Here is a 19,876-nt window from a genome sequence, read left to right as displayed (position 1 = left end):
CAAAAATGCAGAATAAGGATATAATTGAATGGATTCTGGTTGGGTAAATGTATTACAATGGTAGTACTCACTTAATAAAGCATAGCTACGTGTTGCATATCATGATGAAAAAATTTAGGATATTGTCGCTGTCCTTCCGAAATGTAAATTCGCTTTTTCCAGGAAAGCAAAAACGCTGCGTTTTCCTATTGACAGGCACTTTTTAATACTTTTCATTAGTTTGATATTTGCAAAAACCCATTGACAAACATAAAGGGTGACTAATAATATAGATTTATTGCAAAAAGAGGTTTCAGAGGACAGAAGCGATATGTATCTCAGACTCCGTGCCATGGCAAGTGTTTTACAATGTCTGTTTAATTCTATTGGTTGAGCTGCCAACATGTGACCTGCTTCAGCATGTGATTTTATGTTTTTATTTTATATTAATATGTTATTTTATATTAATATTATCAATATTAAAATAAAATATTAATATATTTTAATTAGAGTTTTTTTCTTAATTAGATCCTTCATTTTTATTTTGAGTTAAATTTTAAATTTATTTTTCAGTCAGACATCTGCTCAACTATATTGAACGTTGTCAATTTTTTAACAAAATAACAGATTTTATTGAAAAATGTTAATGCTCGAGAAATAATTATGTTATTTGAATGTCAGTTTCCTGTTTTATTCAAAATATTGTGAAACGATCATAATCATGACCCATATAAAGCACCCAAGTGTCTTGCTGAACATTTACTACAGTGAAATCATATCTTCAGTAAGCAGTTTCACAGTAAAACTGTGGCATCATAAAGCACAATTCTAATTAGTTTTCAATGATGATTTTTTTCTTCTATAGGGTGATAATTGTTAGACAGTGTTGAAATGTATTCCTCGCAAGCTCTCATTGACCCCCTGTAAACCTTGAATCAATGTTTCTTTTGGTTTAGATATTAAACGGGGCAGATTTGGGTTTAACTCTAATCTCACCCCACTGCTGAAGTAAGCTTTCAGTCTGTGCTGGTGGATCTCCCATCCTGACCTGTAGCACAGGAGCCATTGACCCTGATTTCCCTGCTTGAGAGCCAATGACCACAAAATCAATGGCATCAACGGAGACGAAGCTTTGTGTGCTCTTCCATGAGAGGTGCTAGAAATCCAGTGGATTAGCCACACGGCTGTCAAATTAAAACCTGCATGATATAAACAGCGTGCGTGTGGTTTAAACCTTCATAGTGTAAAGGCGAGTGTGTGTGTTTGAAGACAGACATCCAGAGTGTTTAAGCATGCATGACCTCCTGTCTATCACAGTCCCATAGAAGCATTAAATGAATGTGTGCTGCTGAGCCGCTTTGAGCTCCTTCGAGGGAATGAGCCTTCATTCAGGTGTAGCAGCGCGAGAATGAGTTTTCACTGCGTTTCCTTTGACTGCATGCTGTTCTCAATACAAATGTAACGGACATCAAAACAAATTTCAGTGACATGATGTTCTCTTTTTTTTCAACTTTTACATTTTCCAAAGAAGTCTATTTGGTGCCATCATGGCAGGAGGGTGATGGAGGGAAGATTTTATGAGGACATTTGTAAAAAAAGGACATTGCTACAGTGTTCTATGGGTGTGTGCTGGAGGTGATTGCGTATTGGCGCATGTTTAAGAACTGATGTCCTAAGGGATAACATTGGCTTACAGTTTAGAGGGTAAAATTTTTCTAATTGTTGTTTTCTTATTTCTCTTTAGCTGTCGTCACAAGCAGTGGAAAACAGATCTTCCTTCGTCCAGTGTGATTATCACTTTCCATAATGAGGCCCGTTCAGCCCTGCTGCGCACTGTGATCAGGTGGGATGGCTCACATCACACTAAAATATTTATGAAGTCTCATTGGGGTATTATAATCTACACTCATCAGTATACACATACATGTAATTCTCAATTTCCTTCCCACAGTGTACTGAAGAAAAGCCCACCCAATCTGGTCAAAGAGATCATCTTGGTGGATGACTACAGTGACAGCCGTAGGCCCCTTTTCCCCACTTCTTGTTCGTCTTGCATGTGGTCAGCTGCTTTGTCACTATGAATCCCATCCAAACAGCACAACAAAACCGACAGTTCAAATGGAGTTTGATAAGGTGTTGTGTAAAGTGTGTCATCATCGGTTTCGTCACTTTATCGCCATGGTTACAGCTGTACTCCCCCATCCCCGCACTGTGTTCTTCAGATGCCAAGATTGTCTTAGAAAGCTTCAGGTTTCAACTCTTTATGAACCCAAGACCTTGAGGCAGAGCTGCCCAGTCTCATAACGGTCCACTGCAGGGAGCTACGCTTAGTTCTAATACATTTTATACAGAGTTTTATATTTTGTATTTGACCACAATGCTCTGGTCATGCCTTTAGTCATTCGCCGTTGTTTTCACATTTGTGCTACCTGTGTATATTAACTGAAGTGTATGGGATTTAAAAGATGTTGTGCCTGATCACTGGTGATGATGTGATGTTGTGTCAACTTACAGCTGAAGATGGTGCCTTACTTGGGAAAATTGAGAAGGTCCGAGTTTTACGAAATGATCGGCGAGAGGGTGAGTATATGTTAATACAGTCTGAATCACAGTAATTGTATTGATCCAAACTAGGGGTGTCACAATATACTGGTATTGTCAATAGCTTTGATATCAAAAACCAGTGCTCGAATTGGGTGGGGTGCTGGGGTTGGACCCGTGGCCCCCATAATACACAAGTAAAAAAAAGACTTTTTAGAAAAAACTAATAATGACAAATCTGAAATTTGTGCAGATAAGATGCTCATAAATATGCTATTAAATCCCCACTTGCTCTTGAAAGTATAAAGTTAAATTTTAGGGTAATTATTATTTGGATAATTGGTGAAAAAGGTTACATTTGATTCTGTTGCATAGAACTGAATGAAGAATAATATATTTAGTATCGTCTTACAATATTATCTATAAAAAACTAGTTTAAAATATTTTAAGATCATTTAAGTAATTTCTGGTTCCCCATAAAAAATAACATCATCTGGTAGGGACCCCCCCAAAGGACATGATTCAATTCGAGCGCAACCATGATTATTAATATTGTGTTTATTCTACACGTGATAATATCAAAAATCTCTCTAATATCAAACACTCTCTAATCCTAACGCTTGATTAAAGTGTGGTTTATTGACCAAAAAAGGTGAATACACAAAATAAACTACATTGATTTGGACAGTTAACATTATTTGTTCATGAAAAAACATTTAAATAGATAGTGATTAGCCACGATAACCGTGATGTGAAAATTTGATATGACAGCCCTAATCCAAACTATCCTTGGGTAGTTTGTAGTTTTTATGAAAGCTACTTTAATAAATAAATGGATACACGCAGAAATGGCAAAACATTAATAAAAACATGGTAATAAAACATTAATATATTAATGGTAATAAATCATTAATGTTTTAAAGTTTTAATGCAGTTGGTTACTAAGCAAACTGTTTTTTAACCCTTTATTCATGTTTTATTGACATTGTCTGTGTAAAGGCTTTACTACAGTAAGTTACCTAATTCTACATCATAAGAATATATATAAAAAATATTAGCAAACTGCTTCATAGTGAAGTAAAAAATAAAACAACTTCAGAGAATGTGATTATGATTAACTTTATAAAAAGTTATTGGTGAGCTTCAATATAAAATTACACATTAGTAGTCATACCGGTCATATCATTTTTGTTATGATGATGACGTAAAAGAGGTAAATAATCAATTAGATCATCATCTAAACATTTTTTATTATAACACACAGCTATAAGGGAAGAGCAACTCTGCTTTGTCGTCTGCTGTATAAAAAGTTTCATTCAGGTTTGGATTGCATTTTAAGATTGCATCTGTGATAGATCAGCGCTTTGGGCTCAGTCCTCTGTGTGTATTTGGTCTCAGGCTTGATGCGATCACGCGTCAGAGGGGCGGATACGGCCACAGCCAGCGTACTGACCTTCCTTGACAGCCACTGCGAGTGTAATGAGCATTGGCTGGAACCCCTGCTGGAAAGGGTTGCTGAGGTCAGCTATGTTTTTCTCTTTGTTTCTTTCTCTGTCACACACTCACAAGCACACAAACTCTGGGTCTTACAGATTTGGCAAATTATCCTTTTGGTTTTGGAGGCTGTAATCAAGCATGCACATTACAGCAGTGGACATTTAACAGCTCACTGCCACTGAGAGCGGCAGGCCAAGAGGAGAAAACAGAAGCGGGGATAAAAGGGTCCAGTGTTTTCTTTAACCAGACATTCTCCAAACGCAAGCTTTACTGGCAGCAGCTCATCTTCAGACCTGTTCTCAAAGAACAATTCTAAAACATATCATAAAAAAGAACAGCAATGGAAAGTAATACAGTCCAGTGGTGTGTTAATAAAACATGCAGAGGCAAGAGTTTAGAGTTTGTCGAATACAAGCATACACACCCCATTGACAAACAGCAAGTCCGGTCGGTTTCAGGATCGCAAGTTCACACTAGTCCTTCATCGCTGACCTTAAAGGAATATTTGCTTTGGTTCCTTCCCTAGGCACACATAATTACGGTGTTTGATGTTCACTCAAGGCTTATGACTTATTATAAGATAATAAGTAAGTAAGATAAAAGCTTGTAAAGGTGTAAATAGCCGAAAGGTGAAATCTCAGGCATTAGTGTAGGCAGTGGTTTTATAACCTCATTTATATTGTGAGGTGTGTTCATTTCCCATTGGGTGACCCAGAAAGGATAATAATCAGATTGTGGAGTTAGTGACCTCTGAATTTATCAGAGCAGTTATAATCATGTGTATATCAAACATGCATTAAACATTGCCCTGCTTATGCAGAATTTCAAATGGGCTCCGGAACTGTGATTCTTCTTTTTTTTGGCAGTTTTCCTCATTGAATATGGATTTCTGTTATAAATGTTATTATCAGCACAACGATTTTAACATTTTTTTTCCTTCAATGGAAGCATAACATTTTCATCTTTTGGTCAAAAGATAGTGTATGAAATTTAGCGGCATCTAGTGGTGAGATTGCGAATTGCAACTAATGGCTTACTCCAGCGCTCACCCCTCCCTTTAGAAGCACTGGTGGCTGACACAAAACTAAGATGTCATCATGTTTTGCTTCTTTGCCAAAGGAGATTACGTATTTTTACGAAGCATGCTCTCTAGGCCAGTTTGTCCATTTAGGGCCACTGTAGAAACAACATTGTGAATGCCATGTAAGGGGTCCCGCTGTGTATGCAGATAGAAATGGCTCATTCTAAGGTATTAAAAAACATAACGCTTCATTATGGAAGCTCTTTATATACCTCTGAAGACATAGTTATGTATATTATATTGTATTTCTGTCAATGGATCCTCAAAAAAATTACATTGGACCTTTAACAATTCAGCTTGCAACCTAGGCAAGCAGCACCTTTTATATTTATTTTTTATTTCTAGGGTTTGCAAGTTTTCTTCATTTTAAATCCCAGATTTTCAATATGGTCCCAAAAAATACTGCCAAGCTTTAAGAGAAAATCGGAGCAAGAGTCTGTCATTAATGCTTTAGACTGACATAAGCCACTTTTCCACTTGTTGAAACCACTTAGTTGTAATCAGGTTCATTATTTCCAGATTTATACTGTACCAAAGTTTGCCGTAACTAAAAACACATTCTGTCTATTGCTTCTAATATAGGTAGAAACTTGGAAAATACTGTTTATTTCCTGGCCCTTACTCTGTATTGAAAAATGTGATGAAATGATGTTTTGGCCAATAGTACCTTAAGTTTCATGAGCTCATATGAAGTAAATTGGCCATTGCGGTATGTCATCATCATGTCTTTCCTACTGATACTTCAGTTTAATGGGACTGAATTTATATTCTTGTGTATTCTTGAAAGAAAAATGAAAATTCTGCCATCATTTACTCATCCTCTTGTCATTTCAAACCTGTATGACTTTCTTTCTTCTGGAGAACACAAAAGAAGATATTTTGAAGAATGTTGGTTACCGAACAGTACTGTCCCCCACCCACTGCAGAAGAAAGAAAGTCAAACAGGTTTGAAATGACAAGAGGGTGAGTAAATGATGGCAGAATTTTCATTTTTATAAGGTTTTGCCATAGTACTCTCCACACTCATTTCAAACCCATATACTGTAAATATATCTGCTGTCCATTTAAAGAAGTTAGAGTTGAGCAAATAATTGGTTTCATTCATGTCAGAGAGTTTTATAATTGTCACAATTAATAAAAAGCAATATATAGCCTTTTAATTTGGTGTTAACTTATGTTTTGATTGCATGCTTTTTCTTTGGAGCATCCAAATGTAAAGGATGAGAAAACACCAGTGATGTGTCAGTGAAACTCAGATGAAACTGGGATTTTCATAGGTATTGCTTGTGGATTTTCTGATTTGTCACAGCAGTTGAGTGGACGTTTTCCTAAATCCTCGCTGAGCATATGCCAGGACTTGCATTTGAATTCTGGTCTCATTTGTTTTGCTAGTGTCTTCAGTGTAACACCTTTAAAGAGCAAATTGTCTCGATTACTGAACGTGCTGTTGCTGTCATTGAGCCCAGCTGAGATCATTTGGATTGTGTTTTTTCCGCAGGATAAGACTCGGGTTGTCTCGCCCATCATAGATGTCATTAACATGGACAATTTCCAGTATGTCGGAGCTTCTGCAGATCTTAAAGGAGGTAAATCTCTTATTCAACAGATTATGACAGCTTATTTGTCTTATTTTCTTCATTGACATGCAATATCTGTGTGTGTGTGTGTGTGTGTGTGTGTGTGTGTGTGTGTGTGTGTGTGTAGTACGTATGTACAGTATGTACAATATATGTCATTATATACGAATATGTTATATGCCAATTAAAAAACAGCAATATATTGACATGCATTTTAACATAAGCCACTTTGTCATTTGTCTATTATATAGATTTTAATGATTGACAGCCTTGGTTTAAATGCATATTTGTGTTTGGAGTGAGTCAGAAAGAAACCGTGAAGGCAGCAGTATGTGAAAAGCAAGTGAACGTCAATGAATCCTGAATTGAGGAAGTGTCTTTTTGCAATGGAAATCATTTTGATTGATTTCTGTCTGGTGGTTTGGGTATAATGTCTCTATTTCTGAGTGGAATAGCTTTTAATGTATAAGCTCTCCGAGGCTCAGGATGCAGGAATGTGAAAATAGATATTTCCTTCTTGCTACCACTGTGTTTTATACAGCAGCATGGGATATAAATATCATATTATATTTTATAATATTTATATGGTCTCTCTTCCAGCACATACTGGGTGAATGAGAGCCCTGTCTGCTATTGAACCAGCATTCAGTCACACTACAACATATGTCATGGCTCTGTGCAGTAATAGTCTAAGAGCGGGAAGAAAATGGGAAATGAAGGCTATGTTTAGAATACAAGCAGTGCTTTTGTGCGTACTGCGCAGTATATACTGTATACGGTCTGCTTTGGTATGTGAATCAATGTTTGATGTGCAACAAAAAGCATACACAGCACATCCTGCATACAAAGCAGTGTTTGCTTCAGAAAATGCTCTTCAGCCTTAACATCAGGGATGTCAAGACACAAGGCTGGTATTTATTTAACCCGGGTTTAAATCTGGCTTGTATCTCATCTTTTTCCAGGTTTTGATTGGAATCTTGTTTTTAAATGGGACTACATGACCCTGGAGCAACGACGGGCACGGCAAGGAAACCCCATTGCTCCCATCAAGTAAGAACTGTCTCTCGAAATATCTCCGTTACAAAACCTTTGGACCTTTAATCTGGTGAAAGATCATTTTAGCCTCTTTGGTTATACAGTCTATTTTACATATATACTTTGTAAACAAATTGTCAATGCTGGGCGGAAACCTTGCATTTTTATTAAGGGTGTAACGGTACGTGTATTCGTACCGAACCGTCACAGGCAACATTCCAAATATAGTCATCATTCCTATGCCCTACTCCCTTCCCTAGATTTGGAGTGAACAAGGTATTTGCGTCCATTATGTAAACGTTTGGAATGCACTGGCAAAGGTAATTTCCTCATTATCTTCAGCTGGCATGTTCACGTGACGATGCATCATTTTGTCCATCAGCAGATGTCACTGTTTTAATGGCATAAAACCTGTTTGCAAATAAACAATACATTTTATATTTTGAAAAGTTTTATATATAGTGTTTATATTATATAGCATATTTGTAAAAACTTTTTAAAATATAAAATGCATGTTTATTTGCAAACAATTAGGTTTTATGCTTAAGTTATGCCATTAAAACAGCGACATCTGCTGACAGACACAATGCTTCGTTGTCACAGGAACATGCCAGCTGAAGATGAGGAAATTACATCACTTACTTTGCCATGTGCATTCCAAACTTCTACATAATGGCACACAAATGCCCTGCTCACTCCAAAGTCTAAACTACAAGGGCTCTGCCCTTCGAAGGGAGTAGGGTATAGGAATGATAACTTCATTTTGGAATGTTCCCCTCGACAGCTCGTGACGGTTCGGTTCGAATACGCGTACCGTTACACCCCTAATTTTGATATTTCGTTTTTTCCCACCTTGGCCACACTTCATGTTTTCACTCTGAGGTTTTCTTCTTTTACAAGTAACGCACAGTAAGATTTCAGTTTTGTCAACATAGAAAAGCAATCTCCTTAAGTTGTTTTTATAGCAAAACAACGAGCATCGTCCAAAAAGCACATGTGCTCGCCTGCTTGTGAATGGTCCTGCCTCCAGAGAGTGACTCAGTGTGTATAATTAACAGCCAAAAGGAGGAGAAAGAGAAAGAAAGGAAGCAACCGAATGGGAGATTGATATTTCACATAACAGCAATGCATTCACTGTGCTGCAAGTACATTAAAAGTACATTAGGATAATAAACAATGCTGTTTCTCCTGGCAGTGCCATTGTGGGATGTGCAGTGCACAAGTCTTCATGACACAGCACTCTGTAGCTTCTTTTAATGACTCCAGTGTTGTTTAATGACGTTGTTTATGAGGCTGTGATCAGATCTCGGCATCACGGAGCACAATGAGCTCAAGGGTTTATTAGGTGGCAAATGGCCACTGAAACGAAACGCTTCATCAGCGGTGTGAATATATTAATGGTGGTGATTGGGCAATTTAAAGCTTGAGTTTGTTCTTATGCGGATGCTTTAATGTTGAACGTCATATTCATTTTGTTTAATATCGTATGAATCAAAATGACTTCTTATCCATTTTATATTTTGTGCAACACAATTGTCCAGGACACCAATGATTGCTGGAGGTCTTTTTGTAATGGACAAGAACTACTTTGAAAAGCTTGGGAAGTACGACATGATGATGGATGTGTGGGGCGGTGAGAATCTTGGTGAGTGGAGGCATTCTTTCTCTCTATGCCAGACTGTATTTCATCTCTTGTGCTGTTTGAGGCGCTCTGCTCCGGCTTAAAGGAATAGTTCACCCATAGTTCACCCAGATACATCCCATGTGTCATTTTACATGGCATCCAAAATCACACATCCATCATTAAAGTACAGTAATCCAAACAACTCCAGTGGGTTAATATATGTTCTGCAATGAAACAATACAGTATGTGTTTATTGTGTCTCATGACTAGTCATGTGAGTGAATAATACATATTAAAAATAAATACATTGGTAATTACGTTTTAATATGCTCTTTTAAGTTAGTTCTCATGTTAAACAGCTTTATGACTTAAAAAAAATGAATTATTTGTATTATTAGAATGAGCACATGAATTATGTGAATCTGTATTTTTTTCTACATCGCTTATAAATGTACATCATGTTCTTAAGTACTTCCCAGAAGGTCACAACATCTACATGGCTTTATACATCCACTAAATGACCTTAAAAATGTGCAGTCTAGGATTTTTTTGGCAGATGCTTAGTTTTTCATTTTTAATGCAGTGAAATTGATACATTAAGTGTTGCTTAAGTGTCCCTAAACTTTGCAAGGCATGTGTATAAAACCACTGAATGACATCATGATACATCCATCAATATGAGAACACTGTACCTCACTCAGCCAAAACTTAATGTGCCCATCGAGGAGGCAATTCAGGTCAACACAGCAGAACTATTGCTTTTTATATCATCATCATCGAAAAAACTTGAGTAGAATAGTGTTGAATCTGCAGACTGGGAGAGGCGGAGTGAGATTTTCAGATTTTGCCATTAACATCTGATTCATGATGGATTCTGAGAGAGCGTTCGGATTCATTCCACAAACACAGCACTTTCTCAGCTGTGGTGGTGGAAAAGCTTATGGAGGTTCCAGAAACGATGCCTTCAGACTGGAAATGAGTTACATTTTACACACGTGTTTATTTTTGAGGTCTGAGAGAACTAGGCTGGTTTACAGAGCTGGCGCACCGTCTGTTTATGACATGATGGTTTTGTTGTTTGTAGTGTTTTTTGGAAGTCTTGGCATATTGGTGTATTTTCCTAACTCGTGCGTTTTGGCAGATGTTTGTGGTGTGCATGCGTCCTAATAAATCTGGCTGTTGTTGTGCTTCTCAGAGATCTCATTCCGCGTCTGGCAGTGTGGAGGTAGTCTGGAGATCATTCCCTGCAGTCGAGTGGGTCATGTCTTCAGAAAACAGCATCCATATACTTTCCCAGGGGGAAGCGGGACTGTGTTTGCCAGGTATCCACTAAATAACTCTTTTATGCGTAAAATTGTAACATTTATAAAAATGTTTTGAATAAATATGATTTGTTTTTTAAACTATATCAATATGTTAAAGACAGACCTTGGAGCAGGGGTTCTCAAACAGGGGTGCCCCAAGATGGATCAAGGGGAACACAGATTTTGAGGCATTTTATGAATTATAGAAATGTATGCAATCAATTTTATGCAATCAAACATCAGAAAAATAAGCCCACCAACCAAAATAATTGATGTTCCAGCATTGTTTAACTAAATATTATTTTGGTTTAATTAAAATTCTAAGTTTATGATTATAAGTTTTTATTTGGGGGGCCGCAAAGCCATGAGCCCTACACAAAGGGCGTTAGAGTACACCCTTATTACAGCAATGGGCTGTAAGAGGCCATGTGTGTAAACAATTAATTATTAAATTGAATTTAAAAAAGTAAAAAGTGTAAAATATGGTAGAAAATAGCTTGAATTGCATTTGCTATCATTTCATAAAGGCAATAACACCATTATTGTTATTAAACATAACAATAATCAACATCATACAGTAGCTAAAGAAGATTTGCCTGTCTTATGACATAGTGTGTTGTTTCAATACAAATGGAAGCTGTAGTGTAGTTTGGTTCACGTGCGCCACCCAGTGGTTGAATATTGAACTGCAGCTGTATTGAGCTCTCCCATCGAGGCAGTAAGCAATCATCCGGCGTGTGTTACAGAAGGTCCATTAGTGCTGAAATTAGACTCTGGCATAATGAAGTGCTGGTCGTTTTGTCATTAGTATCTCCATATAGAATGTGTCATTTACTTTGCTCTCTGCAGAAACACCAGGCGAGCAGCAGAGGTATGGATGGATGACTTCAAGAATTTCTACTATGCTGCTGTACCATCAGCCCGTAATGTGCCCTATGGCAAGTAAGTGTGTGTCCATCTTCATTTATGAACTAAGTGCACCAGCACAATACTTGACCACTATGTAAGGAAAGCCTACAGCTAGTTGGAGATTCAGTTGAACGTCTACCACTTAAAAAATTAGCTCCTTGTAAATAATTGTATATAATACATACATCATTTTTCATAAATGTCTTCCAGTATTCAGAGCAGACTGGAAATGAAGAAGAGGTTGGGCTGTCAACCATTCAAGTGGTACCTGGAGAATGTGTACCCTGAACTACGGTGAGTGTTTGACCTGAGCATCATATACCGTAGCTAGGGCTGTTTAATGATTCATCACGATTAATCGCATCCAGAAGAAAAGTTTGTTTACATAATACATGTCTGTGTTTTTGTATTTCTAAACACATACACATACGTGTATATATTTAAGAAAATATTTGCATGTACAGTAAATTTAAATTATATTAGTGCTGTCAATCGATTAAAAAAATTAATCGGATTAATCACACATTTTCTGTGATTAATCACGATTAATCACACATAACAATAATATTTTAAAATATACTTTTACATTTGAATAATTTCACATTTAATCTTCAAATTGATGTAGAAACAACATATTTCTTTAACAGCGTCATTTTATGAATGAAAGAAAACATTTTGATATTAGTACTGTAAATGTCTCTATTAAATTGATTATTTTAACATTAATTATAGCCATTCAACAATATAATTGAGAGCTATCATGAAATATACAGAAATTGAAGGAAGTTCTCAAACACTTTACAGTCTTCAATGCTAAATTAGGTAACGCTTTAGATTACGGCCCGCAATGTACCGCATAATTAAAGAGGATTTACAGCATAAGTAATTGTAACAATAATGTACCTCTACAGTACATATCTGTAGATAAAGGGGAACTATATGCAAAGTTTGGGGAGTAAAGGGGTAAGAGGAAGAAAAATTATTTATGAGGGAACTGCATGCCATATAAACATCCAAATCAAACCGCTCTTGAACAACTTGATTATAGTCTCAAAAGACACATTTTACACATTAAAACTCATCAAAATAACTCTTAATTGAAAGAAATTATTTGTGACCAACAATCCTAAAATCAATCAAATAAAAAAAGTCAAAAGTCAAATTTACAGTTGACAGACAGTCTGCGTGCTTCATTCGTGCTGTTTTGTTTGCGCAAAAACTGAACACATCATTTCAGTTTTAAAATACTTACAGAATAAACATTTTTTTGAATTTCCTGACTTCTTTATTCCCCAAACTTTGCGTGTTGTTCCTCTTTACCTACAGATATGTACTGTAGATGTACATTATTGATACTATTAGTTATGCTGTAAATTCTGTTTAATTATGCGGTACATTGCGGGCCGTAATCTAAAGTGTTACCCTAAATTATAAATTAAATGCAGAAGAATTCTCATTAAAGCTACAAAATCACATTGATTTCTTCTTTTATTTTGTTCTTTGATTAACATTTGTGACAGGAGTCACAGCAGCACGTTTAAGAACGCGGCCCCTTTAAGAGCTGTCTCAGTACGCAGATCTGACCGTCACCGCACTCCCATTTTCACAACTCTTTGCATTCATTTAAGATTTTATTTTACACTTTGAAGTCTGTGCTTAAGAAAACGCTAGACAAAACAGGCTTTCTGACATAATCTTGTGTGGTTTTATCCATTCAAGCACGAAAGAGAACTTAACACGGATGCGCTGTCTGACAGAGATTCACCGACGCAGCCTTCAGCCATGACTGTTTACACCAGACTGGACCTCGCGTTGCGTTTTGCCGCGTCCCACAGTTTAGAAGCTGTCTATCTCCATTGAACGCGTCAAAGCAACCGTTTAAAATCGCGCTTAAGTGGTTTAAAAGCCTTTACACGAATAAGAGCGTGATTACATAATGTAACGCTAGACAAAGAATGTCAAAACAAACGGATGCTGCGTTAATTGCGTAAAATATTTTTCACGCATTAATTTGAAAAAATTAATCGTATGCGTTAACGCGTTAACATTGACAGCCCTAAATTATATATAAACATTTATTCATTTTAATATATATATATATATATATATTATATATACATGTATGTGTTTTAATTTTTATAAAATTAATATGCATAGTGCACAGACATATGTAAACACAAACTTTTATTTTGGATGTGATTAATCACGATAACAGTTGTTGTTGCTGTTGAATCGGTTTGGTTCGGTTTAGATCTGTATTACCATTTCTCTTTAAAGAAAGACCCTGCTATGCATTACTACTGCTTAATAGTAAAAACAGTCAGCTTTTATTGTTTGAGATACACAACACAAATGTGATGATCATGTGTGCCTGGCTGAATCAAGATTAAAGGAATAGTTCACCCAAAAACGAAAATTCTTACCCTCAGATTGTTCCACACCTGTATAAATTTCTTTCAAAGAAGATATTTGAAAGAATATCAATAACCAAACAGATCTCGTCACCCTTTTACTGCCATAGTAGGGAAAATAAATACTATGGGAGTCAATGGGGGGGATGAGATCTGTTTGGTTACTGATATTCTTCCAAATATCTTTTTGTGTTCAGCAGAACAAAGACATTTATGCAGGTTTGGAACAACCTGTGGGTGAGTAAATTAAGACAGAATTCTCATTTTTGCGTGAACTATCCCTTTAATACAGACTGAGGCAGATTCATTTTAGTTGTAAATGGGGCCATGAAGTTGTTACTAAACCCTTATGTAAACGTAATAAACTACCAAAACTTGCATAAAATTTCCTTTTTGCCGGTGACTGACTTTATACTATGTTTTTGTCTTGTTTAGAGTGCCGGATCACCAGGACATAGCCTTCGGAGCACTTCAGCAGGGCCAGAACTGTCTGGATACGCTGGGACACTTTGCTGATGGTGTGGTGGGGGTGTATGAATGTCACAACGCAGGGGGGAATCAGGTATCATTCAGAGCTCAGGTACTGAACAGATCATGTGTGATGTGACAGCACTAGTGATGGACACATGACAGTGAATTTCGGGTTCATTTAGAGGAACAATTCACTTGCGGTGGGTCAGTGGCACACAGTGTTGGTGATAGACACACAGTAGTTTCTGGATCACATGATGGGCTCTGCAAGTCAAAATCACTTAAAAATTTGCTTTGAATGTTCGAAAGCTTTTACAGGCATACAGCTTGTTGCATAGTGTGTCTGTAATCTGTTTTTAAATTATATTATATTAGGGTTATACATAGTAAGTATATAAGGAGGAGATATATTAGATCATGCAACTACACCACTATTAACATTGGCATTTACAAAATCTAGTGCTGTCCAATCGATTAATCACAATTAATCGTTTCTTTTATAATATAGGTGTGTGTGGTAGGTGCATTTATATATAGATACACAAAAATACATTAAGAAATATGAGTAATTTATATTTACTGTTATAAAAACGATATTAAATCTAAATTTCGAAAGCGATTAATCGCGATTAATCGATTTGACAGCACTAACCCATTTACATTTTTTACAGAATAATTATTCCAAGTTTCTCAAGTAATGTGGTCATTAAAGGCGGGGTGTCCGATTTTCGAATTACGCTTGTTTAGACAAAGTCGGGGCGAGAACCCACAACAACCTTGTAGCCAATCAGCAGTAAGGTGCACAGTGCAGAGGACGGACATTAGTTGAGCCGAGCGCTGACAAAAGCTAAAGATGGGGGTAGGGGTGTGTCTGTTTAGGTGATTTGAACATCAACAATGGCTAAGAGAAATCGGACACCCCGCCTTTAATGCTGCAGGCGTAAAAATATTCTGGAAAAAAATCTTAATTTCTTAATGGATATGTGTGCTTATGTATTTACTCTCCTGCACAGGAATGGGCTCTGACTAAAGACAAATCCGTAAAACACATGGACCTGTGTCTGACGGTGGTGGATCGCACCGCCGGCTCGCAGATCAAGCTGCAGGGCTGCAGGGAGAACGACAGCAGACAGGTAAGCGCACCGAGCATTGGGGTAGAAAGCATTGGGGTTGCAGCCCCCATTTTAAACATCATTGTTTCTGTTGCAGAAATGGGAGCAGATCGACAACAACGCCAAACTGCGACACGTGGGCAGCAACCTGTGCCTGGACAGCCGCAGCGCGCGGAACGGCGGTCTGACGGTGGAGGTGTGCAGCCCCTCACTTACCCAACAGTGGAAGTTCACTCTCAATCTGCAACCCTAGCTTGACCCCGCCAGTCCCAGGCCTCCCCTTCTCGCCCTCAAACAGCCCACGCTGGGCACGCACTCGCCCCTCAGAGATATCGCTGTCCGGACTCGGGTCCGCCACAACGCGGCCGCTCTGGTCTACAAGGGCCATGGGGCACCGAAATCAGACAACATAAAGTTGATGATGATTTCCATCTAACTATATACCTCACGGTTTTGTCTTATGTCCAGGTGTTGGAAAGTGAATCTAAACTTTTTTTCTTTTCACGTCCTGTTGCCAATGTGAGCGAAAAGGATCTGCTTTCTCGTGTATTTGTCTTTTTGGCATTTCTCATTTTCTTCAGTGGATTTCAGCACATTTTTATGATGGAGTTGACGTCCGTCTTTTTATTTTTCTAGTCACGTTACCAATAGCGTTGAATGTAATTTACGTTTTACGGAGGCTCCCGACCTGCGCTGGACTTTTGAGTGAAAACCGTTTCAGTTTGGTTTGATTTGTGGGCTCGTGGGATTGGGGGAGGACTCTTGTCGCGCACGCTGACACAGACACATTTTTTCTTGGGAGGACTTCGACAGCCTTGTTTCAAATTGCGGTGCAGGCACGGAAAAGAGAGCTGGAAAAAATTGAGACCTTGACTTTTTCTATAGTTTCTATTGATTTGTCTTTTCTGTTGAAGGTGCAATGTGTAAAGATTCAACCTGCTTTCTTTAAGAGGCCTGGTGTGTTCTAAAGGAGATCTGAGGCATTGTACAGAACTTGACTGTTGGATTCACATACTGTAGCACTGGCTGCTAACAATTTAGTGTTTAACATGTCTTCAAACCCGCATTTTTCTCTCGAATCATTTATTTCTTTGTAGCCTTTTTTTCTTAAATGTGTATTATGTGAAATAATCATGTAAATCTGCTAACTCCAGGCAGACTTTGCTCTCATTTTCTCTTTCATCGCTCGGATACATGCACAAGTGGAGTGCACTCTGGATCATGTCCTTTATTTCTTCCCAACAGTGGTTTTATTCTCAAGATGAATCATGATACTCTCAATGTCATTACTTGAGCATCCCTTATTTTCACAGTTAAAGTGACAGCCTTTTGTTATCCGTGATACTGTAAAGAAAATGTGAGGTGTTTTGCTTACCAAGTTTTAAAGTGTGCTTTACACATCTGGTCTCAGAAAAGAGAGGGCAGAATATTATGCGTCTGTCTGTCTGTCTGTCCGTCTCCATTTTCTCACATTATCATGTCTTTATGCTTTCGGGTTATCGTGGTACTTCAGTTGTCACTGGTCGATCCTAACAGAAGTAGGATCCAAATGTAAATCCAATGAACGGGGAAGCCTGTGACATGTGAAGTCGAATCATTTAATCCATTTATCTGTCGTATACCTGAGCTGGGATAATGCCGTAGCATTCTGACTAACTTATTGTAGGGTAGGAAAACAAGACTAAGTGAGCCTCTGACTTTCCCTCGGTCAGCTTTTCTCATGTGTCAGCAGTAAATGTTATGTTAATCTTAGACTTTGTATGAATCTTTCACACCATCCTGTATTTTTATAGACATTACAGTTCCCTGTTGATGATAAGAAAATGGAGTCAAAACATGGAGTCTTGATTTTTCAGATTGAGTGGCATCCACAGCGAATCTGAGGAGGAGAAACAAAACAGTCAACCTGTATTTAGGATGTGTGTTTTTGTAGCGTCTCCAGGTTTCCTGTAGTCACGCGGGTCTGCTACCCACTAGCACATTAACAGCAGAAAGAAACTTTGAGATGTGGACCGCATATTGCTGTTTTCAATCACGCCAACTTTTTCAAGTGAAATGAAGCCGGCGGAGTGGGATCGCCTTTGCTGCTCACCACAGTATTCGTGCAGATGAACTGCTTTGAACGCTGAGATTTCGGAGAACGCAGCCAAATTAGGAGCAATACGTGATGGCTAATTGCATAATTTAATTGGATGAAATGTTTACATTGCACACTGTGCCAAAGTCATTTGCTGTTTGAGTGAAACATGGAAACACATCTCTATTCAAGGCAGGACCGTTTAATTTTCAGTAAATGAAGGACGTGTGACCCCACCTGCTTTTTGTCTTTTTCAAAATCTCAATGTTGCATTCAACAGCAAAGGAAATGGCATGGGGTCGACGCTTGTTCTAGTGTATATGTGTGTATATACAGTATGTATGTCCATGCATGTACATTTAGACTCATTCAGTTGCAGTTATAGTGATTTGGTCAACTGTACAGCGCTTGTATTTGTTTATTGTTTTATAGATATTGCAGAAGTTTGAATGACTGAAAATAATTAACTTAAATAAAATTTATATACATAACCAGTGTCCACGATAGTATATTTTAAAATGAATATTAAACCAGAATTATGATGTAAAAACTTTTGTAAATGAAAATTCTTTCATCGTTTACTCACCCTCATGTCATTTCAAACCTGTATGTCTTTCTTTCATCTGCAGAACATAAAAGATGATATTTTGAAGAATGTTGGTAACCAAACAACATTGGGCCACCATTGACTTCCATTGTATGGACAAAACCACTGGGACATTTCTCAAAATATCTTCTTTCGTGTTCCACAAAAGAAAGAGGATGAACTATCTCTTTAGTATATAACGAGTTTCTATATGTTGACGGTTAATGTTACAGCCATTTATTACTGTATGAAATTAACTGGTTAAGTATTTAATATTCAGTGTAATTTCCAACAGAATAATTGAATTGTAATGCTGACAAAGCACCATTCAATATATAGTGTTGTATTTTCACAAATATTGCAGTTATTCAATTCAATTTTATTTATATAGAGCTTTTCACAATGTGCATTGTTCCAAAGCAGCTTTACAGGAGAAAATAAGAAAAATAGAAAACCACAAAAAAGGTATTACATTGTGTTTATAGAACAAGCAAGATCATTCTAGTAAATAATATCTAAAAAAATGCAGTCTCCCGGTGGTTTATTTAGGATATTATGCATTAAGTGAATGCTTGGCTGAAAAAAAGTTATTACAGATTTTTCACAAATTTTCTGTTTTATTAACAGAATTTTTTACGTATTTTTGGAATACGGTCAAAAAACGTCAAATTAAAGAAAAAAGACTGCAAATTTACAAGAAAACAGGAAAACCATGTAATTTTATGGGGGGAAATGTTTTTATTTTACGGTATATTTCTGGCGCCCCAGCTGCTGGAAAATGTCAATTTTATTCAAGTATTTTTTACAGTATTTTCTAAATATGGTCAAAAAAGTCACATTACAGAAAAAGACAGCAAATTTACAAGAAAAACAGGAAAACCATGTACTTTTACAAGAACTTATTTTATGGAATATTTCTGGCGACCCTGCCGTTTTTTAACGGCTATTTTTTAAAATGTACATTTTGCTCAGAAGTTTGCATGTAGAATTACATATAAATGTTGCAACCAAGTAGTGCAGAAAAATCTTTATAAACAACATTTATTAGTGTGCAAATTGGTGTAAACTCCCACATAGGCAGGGAGCTGGAGTATACATCAGTTTGGTGACCGGACAGCGAGAGTGAAAATGACAGATTACACATCATCACACTGACAGACATATACCCTTCCATACACCTTATTTTCAACATTCATAGTGAAAAGACAAGTGAAGTTACAACGAGCATTATACTGTACAGCAGGACACAGCACATTCCCACGTGAATAGATACACGTCCAACACTGGGTTCCTGTTTGGTTGTTATTGAGGAATTTGGTCCGTTTAATGAGTATTCACGGATTACATAGTTGCCATAGCTGTTTTCTTTTATTAAAGGGTCAGTTTTGTTTACTTGCTATAATGCCATACAAAGCTGGCCTTATATCACACTGTATAACGTTAGCGGCCTGTAAAGAAGCGTTGTCTTTTGGAAGGGTTATTTATGTACTGCACCAGTAGGAACTTTCATTAGTTTGCTGTTTTCACTGGCTCACATATTATGTTCTTGGCAGAGATGTTCATAGCACCCAAACCATTATCTTACTATGTAATGTATATTGCACAACAGTAGACCTTGTAGTTACAAAACCCTGTGGTCACCCAAGATAGGGTCATTTTAGGGTCATACAGT

The 19,876-nt window shown here is 37.3% G+C and overlaps 1 protein-coding gene across 2 annotated transcripts in view; it reads left to right on the top strand.

The window, feature by feature from the left end:
- Positions 1–19,774, top strand: part of galnt2 (UDP-N-acetyl-alpha-D-galactosamine:polypeptide N-acetylgalactosaminyltransferase 2) — a 62,829-nt gene extending 43,055 nt beyond the window's left edge. Inside the window, exons 4-16 of one of the 2 annotated variants that reach the window (XM_057341429.1) lie at positions 1,724–1,822; positions 1,931–1,998; positions 2,494–2,559; positions 3,919–4,040; positions 6,597–6,684; positions 7,638–7,725; positions 9,252–9,355; positions 10,530–10,656; positions 11,488–11,580; positions 11,758–11,841; positions 14,394–14,538; positions 15,443–15,562; positions 15,639–19,774. In XM_057341429.1, the coding sequence (XP_057197412.1) occupies positions 1,724–1,822; positions 1,931–1,998; positions 2,494–2,559; positions 3,919–4,040; positions 6,597–6,684; positions 7,638–7,725; positions 9,252–9,355; positions 10,530–10,656; positions 11,488–11,580; positions 11,758–11,841; positions 14,394–14,538; positions 15,443–15,562; positions 15,639–15,794 (1,360 nt within the window). In that variant the 3' untranslated portion in view covers positions 15,795–19,774. The remainder of the gene's footprint in view (positions 1–1,723; positions 1,823–1,930; positions 1,999–2,493; positions 2,560–3,918; positions 4,041–6,596; positions 6,685–7,637; positions 7,726–9,251; positions 9,356–10,529; positions 10,657–11,487; positions 11,581–11,757; positions 11,842–14,393; positions 14,539–15,442; positions 15,563–15,638) is intronic. The other variant, XM_057341430.1, reaches the window with a different exon arrangement.
- The last annotated feature ends 102 nt before the right edge of the window (positions 19,775–19,876 follow it).

Source organism: Triplophysa rosa, linkage group LG9, assembly GCF_024868665.1.
Source record: "Triplophysa rosa linkage group LG9, Trosa_1v2, whole genome shotgun sequence".
NCBI lineage: Eukaryota > Metazoa > Chordata > Actinopteri > Cypriniformes > Nemacheilidae > Triplophysa > Triplophysa rosa.
Note: the sequence above shows the minus strand (reverse complement) of the source record. Positions and strands in the feature narration are given on the sequence as shown.